This window comes from Euwallacea fornicatus, chromosome 39 (genome assembly GCF_040115645.1).
Source record: "Euwallacea fornicatus isolate EFF26 chromosome 39, ASM4011564v1, whole genome shotgun sequence".
NCBI classification, from domain to species: domain Eukaryota; kingdom Metazoa; phylum Arthropoda; class Insecta; order Coleoptera; family Curculionidae; genus Euwallacea; species Euwallacea fornicatus.
In genome coordinates this window covers 251578-259559 of record NC_089579.1, presented here as the reverse complement: position 1 = coordinate 259559, position 7982 = coordinate 251578, and the positions used below count along the sequence as shown (strand labels likewise).

Below are 7982 nucleotides of genomic sequence, written 5' to 3'. Positions count from 1 at the left end.
GAAGTGTCAGATCGGGTGACCGAAGAGGCCATGGAATAATACAACCATGACCCGTGCACCATCTGTTGTAATGACTCATAAGAAATGATATATGATTAACGCGAAGAACTACTGGTAGCAACTAGGTATTTGAGAAATAAATAATTGATAAATTGTCGAAAAAGTCATATCTCTCTTATTACGTGTACTAAATTAGGTAAACAACTGTTGAACAATTATGATACAATTCGAATGTCTGAAAAAGACCTAAAATTTCGTATATTTTTAGATCATCGACTCGTGTATTTTTCCCTCAATCAAAATGCACTGACAGAGTGTACCCGAAGACTGCTCAATGAAATCCAAAACTTGACCGCGCGCTTGGACAACATCACGTATGATCTCCACCACACATTAAATGACATCGAGTACAGTACGTATTTAGCGACGATGGAAATAAAAAACGTCTTTGCTCGAGTGATGGAGGCCGTCGAGAAGAAAAAGGAGGACTTGCTTCAGAAAGTGGAACAGATTCGCCAAGTAAAGCTCTCCAACACCACCTTGCAAATGGAGAATGTCCGTAAAACTTCTTCCGAGTAAGTTTCGCATCGTGGCCATCCAGAGGAACATTTGTGAAAAAGTTGGCCAAATGTGTGAAGATCTTTAAAATTTTCTTCTTCGAATCGTATCAAATATTCATGTGTAAGGTCGCGCTATCTCGTAGCTGTTTCCTTGGGAAACTCCACGAGGGGAAACTTTAGTCTAATACCACACAAGTTGTACTTGTCGTTTTCGTAGTAGCAATGGTAGGCATACCTAAGCAAAACACCCTTCGTGACATGCGTTTCGTTTAATGTAGTCTGGCCGACGCCACTGCGTTGTTGATCAACCCTAAGAGATTCACGAATTCATGGGAACATGCGGCGGTCAATCTCCAGGTTAGCAAGACGCTGCATGAGACGAAGAGTATCGGTGAGTACTTCGGTCCTGATGGAGAGAATACCTTTTGTCCACATATCTCCTTGTAGGAGAATTAAAACCGCTCGAGGAGGCCCACGTCACGTTTGTAGGTCCCGCAGAGCAGATTTTGCAACATATCTCCATGTGGGGACAGTTAAGGGTGAACATCCCTCCGCAGGAAAAGGCGACGTTACTTCTCAAACGGCCCAAGCCCGATCTTTCACGCAGTTGTAAGTGTAAACACAATGAGACCCTGGTGACACGTGATAGGGTTTTTAACACAATTTTACTTTTAGTTCTTTAAACGCATTAAAGAAATTGAACTCAGTTTTCTTTCAATTTTTCACTTGTTTCTCAAAAGTAAAAGGCGCAAAACACGGAAAAATAACAGGAAAAATATTTAAAGGGCTTAAATCACAAAACCCTGTGCCTTGGAGTATGTCGCGTGCGATCTTCGGCTGCGAGAGCATTCTGACTGTCAAAAATTATGGAGAAACACCCATACGCATGATCAGCAAAGCGGGCAGCGATCCGGGAGAGTTGTGCCGGCCGTGGGGGGCCGCCATTAACACCATGGGCCAGATTGTAGTTGTCGACAGAAACAACTCCAGAATTCAGGTAAATTACGAAAATACATATTTCGTCTCTTGTCAGGAAAAATGAAGATCCGACTGATTTATATATTTTGAAAGGTCTTCGACCCGAAGGGGAATTTCCTCTTCGAGTTCGGCTCTCACGGCAGCGGACACGGTAAGTTCAATCGACCGGCTGCGGTCGCCGTCAGTCCCGGGAACCATCTGGTGATGACAGAAAAGGACAACCATAAAGTTCAAATGTTCATTTGGCGTGGAGAGTTTATGCACACCTTCGTCGAGCGGGGATCCAAAGTCGGCCAGTTCTTATGTCCGTGGGACGTGACCTGCGACACCCACGGCAACATCTTGGTGTCCGACACTCTCAATCACCGCATTCAGCATTTCAGCTGGAACGGCATATTTCTGGACAAGTTCGGAGATGAACTGAACATACCGCGGCTGTTTGATTCACCCAGAGGAGTTACATTTGACCCTCATGGAAACATCATGTTCACCAATTTTAACATGCATCGCGTAGTTATCATCGACAGAATCACTAGAAGGGTACGAAACCTGGGCAAAGCAGGCTCAGACGAGGGCTACTTCAACCGTCCACAGGGGATCCTTGGTGACGACCGGAGATGGTTTGCCGTAGAACTCTAAAATTCAGGTAAACTTTTAGGATTTAATTTAACGTTTCACGCTAAAACTGAAATGTTAGAAGTTCTAAAATCCTAGGAAACTTCTTGATGGCGAATGGTAGGACTTTTTTAAATCTCCTTAAAATGCACACAGGTACTGTTTCATTTCAGGTAATTGATGACAACGGTGACCTGGTGTGGACAGTAAGCCACACCGACAAATTCCATCCCAGTGAATTCGACCGACCCATGGACATTGCTTTAGACCTTAAGGGCGCCACATTTACGTCCCGAACTTCGACGATAATCGGATTGAAATTTTTCACAAAGTCCCCGTATGTACCATTTTGACGCATTGGCCGAGAGTGTATTGCTCAACAACAACTTTCGGGTCGCCGCCCCAAAAGACCAATTTGAACAAGGACCCAATAATGCCGACGTCAGGGGGGACTGCAATAAAGATCATTCATCTCCAAACTAGGGCACAACCATCAACGTCCTGAGCCGTGTGAGCTGAGAAGTACCCGGACAGTGAGGGTGGAGGGTAAACCGAGACCGTCTCACTATCTACTGATGATATATCTCTTCCAGAAAGATTTTGGGTCTTTTTCGGAGTCCATGACGAGTTTACTTACGTCTATCACCGACTCAAACGTATTTAAGAACTTTTTCACTGCTCCCCAGGTGGTTTCGTTAGCAGTGCCGCAGGTGTTCCACCTTTCCAGTTAGGTCCTGCAAAGGGGGCCTCCGGAGAAGCAGTTCAGATCCCGCATACCAATAATGCCGGAAACACCATCTATAACTTGCCATCTTTGCAGTTAACTGTCTGGTCACCCTACCATGTAGGGTCCAAATTTACCAACCAGTGCTTCTAGTTTCTTTGTCTGGTTTGCGTATTTCCAAACTATAAAGGCAAATGAATACAATGAAGACAATGTAATATATAGATTTAGAGATGTGAATGTGTTCGATACAGGGTGTTCGAAGTTGTGTAGTTTTATTTTTAAGAATTAATATACCACGTCAAAAAATGTGATTTAACGAAATATACTATAATAAAATTGGCGTAATACTAGACTTATGATTTTTTTCCAATTATGAGTTCAAACGTTTCAATGATCTATTTTAAGGAAAGTCATTATATAATTGGTAATAGAACTCAGCATAACTTGCAAGACGTAAGCCCTCTTTTCGGGTTGTCGTCACAACTCTTTCGCCACGATTACAAAATCACGTATTTCGTTGCTCTATGGCATGACTCTCACAAGGTCCTATAAATACAAATCGAAGAGTGTCACATCGGGCGACCAAAGAGGCCATAGTATAGGATCACCGCGATCCGCGCACCATCTGTCGTAGTGGTTCACAACAGATGATATTTTATGAAAAATTGAAAACCTACTGGTAGCAACCAGACGTCTGATAAAGATCAGAGATCATTGAAAAATTGTTTAAGAAGTAATTTTTCTCTTATTGTGTATGTTAAATTATCTAAACAACTGTTGAAGGTATAAAACAATTATAATATCTGAAATTTCAAAGTCTTAGAAATTTTGCATATTTAGACCATGAAGTTTCATTCAATTTACACGCCATCTACAGGTGAGGGAACTGTATCAATTACAGTTTTTCTCCACACCATTTTACAGCTTTCTTCACTCAGTGTTTGCACGCCATCTTCAGGCCATGGGCCTGTATTAATTACAGCTTTCTCCCTACCCTGATTCTTCATACCTGGCTCTCACAGTACCATAGACGTAGTTCTCCCAAAAAAGGAGTACGTCCTTTCTTTCTTCCACACCAACCGGGACATAGGCGTAACTCAAGGACGCCCATAGGGGGGAGAGAGGACATAATTAAAAAAATAAATAAATAATTTTTTTTTTTTAGTCGCCGCAGCCCTCCCAGCTGTTGATCCAGACAGATTTCAGGCGAAATTAAGCCTTAATAGTACTAATTTATTTTTTGCTTCAGAACCTAAGCCAGATATGGGCACATGATTACGTGCTGATGCCAAATCAAAATACACCGAAGCTCTTTCTCGTGCTCGAGGCATATCTCCCAGGGACAGTACCGGCATGGAAAGGGTTCTTGAGGATCAACGAGGTTTTTAGTGGGTTAGCGCTCTAAGTAGCGAGTCCCACACACCCCTCCAGCTAAGATCGGAAGGGTGTCTTTTGAAGATTTTTCTCGTAAAAAATAAAAAAATAAATAAAAAGACCATCAACTTGTCTATTTTTTTCTTAACCGAAATACACTGGCAAACTGCACCGGAGGACTACGTAGCGAGATTCAAACCGCCGAATAACTTTGCGATAGTATCTTAGTATACAGGGTTGCTCATTAGTGCGTCAAAGTGCCATATCTCAGTAAATATAAGTTTTGGAAGGAAATTTGTCTTAGTAAAGTTTTTGGGGAATAAAAGGCACGTATTTTTAAATTAATTTCAAATCTACAGGGTCTGCCATAAAAGTGTGGTAGTACCAAATTATGTTTTTTTAAATAGAAACCTAAGATGTTACGAGAAGTAAATAGGTCTTTTCTGGCAAGACTTCAACTGGTTTCTGATCGAAATGGAGGACAGTTTGAGAATTTACTGTAGATACGAGTAATATTGTGAAAATAAATAATAATAATTTGTTATAAATAATATAAAAATAATAATACAGTCATAGAAACTCACTTTTCAAATACAAATTTAGATGTAAAAAAGCGGCAATTTTCAGCAGCTCAGAAACGGTTGGGTTTAGGGATAGGGCGATGTTAACAAAAGTTGGAGGTTTTTGGATTCTGAACACGATGCCGTCGAGAAAAGTAGGGCATTCTATTTGAAATAAGCAAGTTATTGAGGATTGAAGTCATACAACTTCGGAGGCCTATTTCGAGGGTTATGGAAAACTCTTTTTAAACTAAAACATGTCAAAACGTAGCTTATTATGTCGCCTTGGAGCCTCATAAGATCGATTCCAAAATTCGCAACGGTTAGGAAACAGCAGTGATTTCCGTGAGACCTTGCAGCTGTCAAAATTTTCGAATTTTCACAAATAACTCGAAAATGGTAATTTTTTTATACAAGACCTATCTCATAAACTAGCCTTAAAATTTGACGATAAATACGAAAATGGCAAAAAAATTTGGGGGTTTCTATTTAAAAAAACATAATTTGGTACTACCACACTTTTATGATAGACCCTGTACATTTGAAAATAATTTAAAAACACGTGCCTTTTATTCCCCAAAAACTTTACTAAGACAAATATCCTTCCAAAACTTACATTTACCGAGATATCGCACTTTGGCGCACTAATGAGCAACCCTGTATAATTAAATTTAAAAGATCAAAATTGTATTTGTATATACTAGAAACATTGTTGTAACCAAAGATTACTCAATAAATAATGTTAGTTAGCAAAAAACCGAATACTTCCAAAAATACCATAATGTCCCAATATTAATTCGAGCCACTGTAAGTTTGATTGGACGTACAGTACCGGACTTAATTATTGCAACTTTTAAAAAATTAATATTTTGCTAATGGTAATGGACGAAACTAACAATGCTCCTGTATAGAATTTCTATTCATACTGATCGTCAATAATAAACAAATAAAAAACATTAAATAGACTGTTTTTCAAAAATATTTAAAAAATCTGTTCTTTGCGCTGGACATAAATATTGCAACAAATAAGATGTTCATTTTTAAAATAGCGTTTCTCTAAGTCTTGTACCGAAGATTGGTAATTCGTCATTCAAGAAGTTATTTAAATTAAGATTTAACAATGGCAAGGAGTAAAACATACTCTTGTTGTATTCGAAAACGAATAATTGATGCCTATCAAAAGGGTATCGAACAATCCACAATTTCGAGATATTTACAAGTTCCAACTTATCTTAAAAAAAGAAAAAAATGATCAAAATTTCAAGTTTATCTGTTAATTTCTTTTTTAGTTTCCATGGGTCGTTGGGTTGCGCGAAGCAGCCCTGTTCGTCAGAGAAGCATCTAGAAGAACTAACAGATCCTCAGGAACCATAGTGCGGTGTTGCCAGGCGTGGACTCAGGAAGGCTGTGGCCACAGAGCCAGAGGCACTGAACGACTCAGAGGAACCACAGAACGCGAAAATCGTCGATTGCGACTTTTGGCCTTTGGTCCTATCGTCCGCATTGGGTGCTGCCTCTCACTCGCGAACATCCATCTACCCGCTTACAATGGTGTAGAGAGAGGATTCAGTGGGACCAAGAACGGACTCAGGTGATCTTTAGTGATAAATCCCTCTTCTGTCTGGGGATGAACGACGGTCGGGCAAGGGCGAGAAGGCGACGGGGTGAAAGGCGAGATCCACAATTTGACAGAGAGCATCAGTACTGTAGGCGTTACGGTATGAGGTGCTATCGCATATGGTAGCAGGTCACCCCCAGTTTTCATTAGAGGCAACATGACTGTCCAACGCTATATCCGAGAAGTGTTGGAGCCAAATGTGATTCCATATTTTCGAACTATCCCGAACGCTATTTTCCAGCAAGACAATGCTAGACCGCATGTTGCTGGGCGAACAATAACGTTCATGGATCAACATCAAATCAACCGTTTGCCCTGGCCACCTCGATCGCCGGATCTGTCTCCTATTGAACATGTCTGGGACATGATTGGCCGCAGACTGTTAAATTTACAGCAGCACAGACTTTAGCAGTCCTTGCTCATGAAGTTCAGATTGCACGGAATGAGATACCTCAAGAAGACATTGATAATATTGTTAGATCCGAGCCCGGGCGTATCAATGAGTGTGTAAGGAACCGTGGATGCTCAACACACTATTGAAAAAAAATGAAGTTCTTCCCCTGATCTTGCTGAAAATTTCATCATTGAATAAGAATGTGGTACTGAACACGTACAAAAAAAATTATCAAAATAAAATTATCTTTAATTGGTGTTTACCTCTCTTTGTCGTGTCTTTGTTGTGTCTTTGTATTTTATTAGATTAAGTATAGAAAATAAATTTTTTAAAAATTGAGAAATTAAATAAAAAAGGATATTTAATAATGTGCGATATAAAGTACTGCGCACGCCCGTTCGTGGAATATCAACATGCGCCCGCTCAAGGGTTAAACTAAATAAAAAAAAACATTCTCAGTCCAGCAAAGTGGACCTAACCAAAGCGTGCTTCTACAAATATGCGATTATTGTGGGAAAATTTGATCTGAACAAAAACAAGGCATTACAACTGAAGAGATTCTTGGACAATTCCGATTTTACAAGATATAATGCACTGCTCACATTTTTAATACCTAGGAATTAAGACTCAACTTTTTTTTCCAAGGAGGGGGAATCTTCTTAAGACACCCGGCCTGGTCATTAGCCGGGTAGTGTGGGATTCGACCGACCACTACGTCGGCCGCCTACCCACCAAACCCACCTCCCCTCTTCTGCCCCGGGACTATCTCGCGGTATTACTTCAGGGCTCCTTTTCCTCCGGACTAGGTACGGACACGATCCCGCACTCCATTCTTCTTTCTCTCATTTTCTCTTGCAACCTTGGCCCTCAAGATCTTCTCTATCAGGCCCTCGAATGCCATCCATTTCCCCTTACTATCCACTAGCTCATTCCCTATCGCGCTTCGGTTTAGAACCAAGGCTCAACTCATGACTTATTACTTTACATAGCCGTCCTAATCAATGTCATAAACAGTGTCAAGCTTACAAATGAACTTGAGATCAGACCACTTAGCGAGAACGTTTGCTCACATCGACAAATTGAAACTGCACATACACGATTATATCGAAACACGGGCAAATATGTGCTCCATCGAGAATCTTCAACACCAACTGAC

General features: G+C 40.6%; 1 protein-coding gene across 1 annotated transcript; it reads left to right on the top strand.

The window, feature by feature from the left end:
- The first annotated feature begins 210 nt into the window (after nt 1-210).
- On the top strand, nt 211-2459 carry LOC136349663 (E3 ubiquitin-protein ligase TRIM71-like). The gene is made up of 6 exons (XM_066301357.1): nt 211-575; nt 839-951; nt 1008-1169; nt 1346-1557; nt 1632-2184; nt 2327-2459. Exons 1-5 carry the CDS (start codon nt 232-234, stop codon nt 2175-2177), a joined length of 1377 nt encoding a protein of 458 aa, XP_066157454.1. The 5' UTR covers nt 211-231; the 3' UTR covers nt 2178-2184; nt 2327-2459.
- Nucleotides 2460-7982: the final 5523 nt, after the last annotated feature.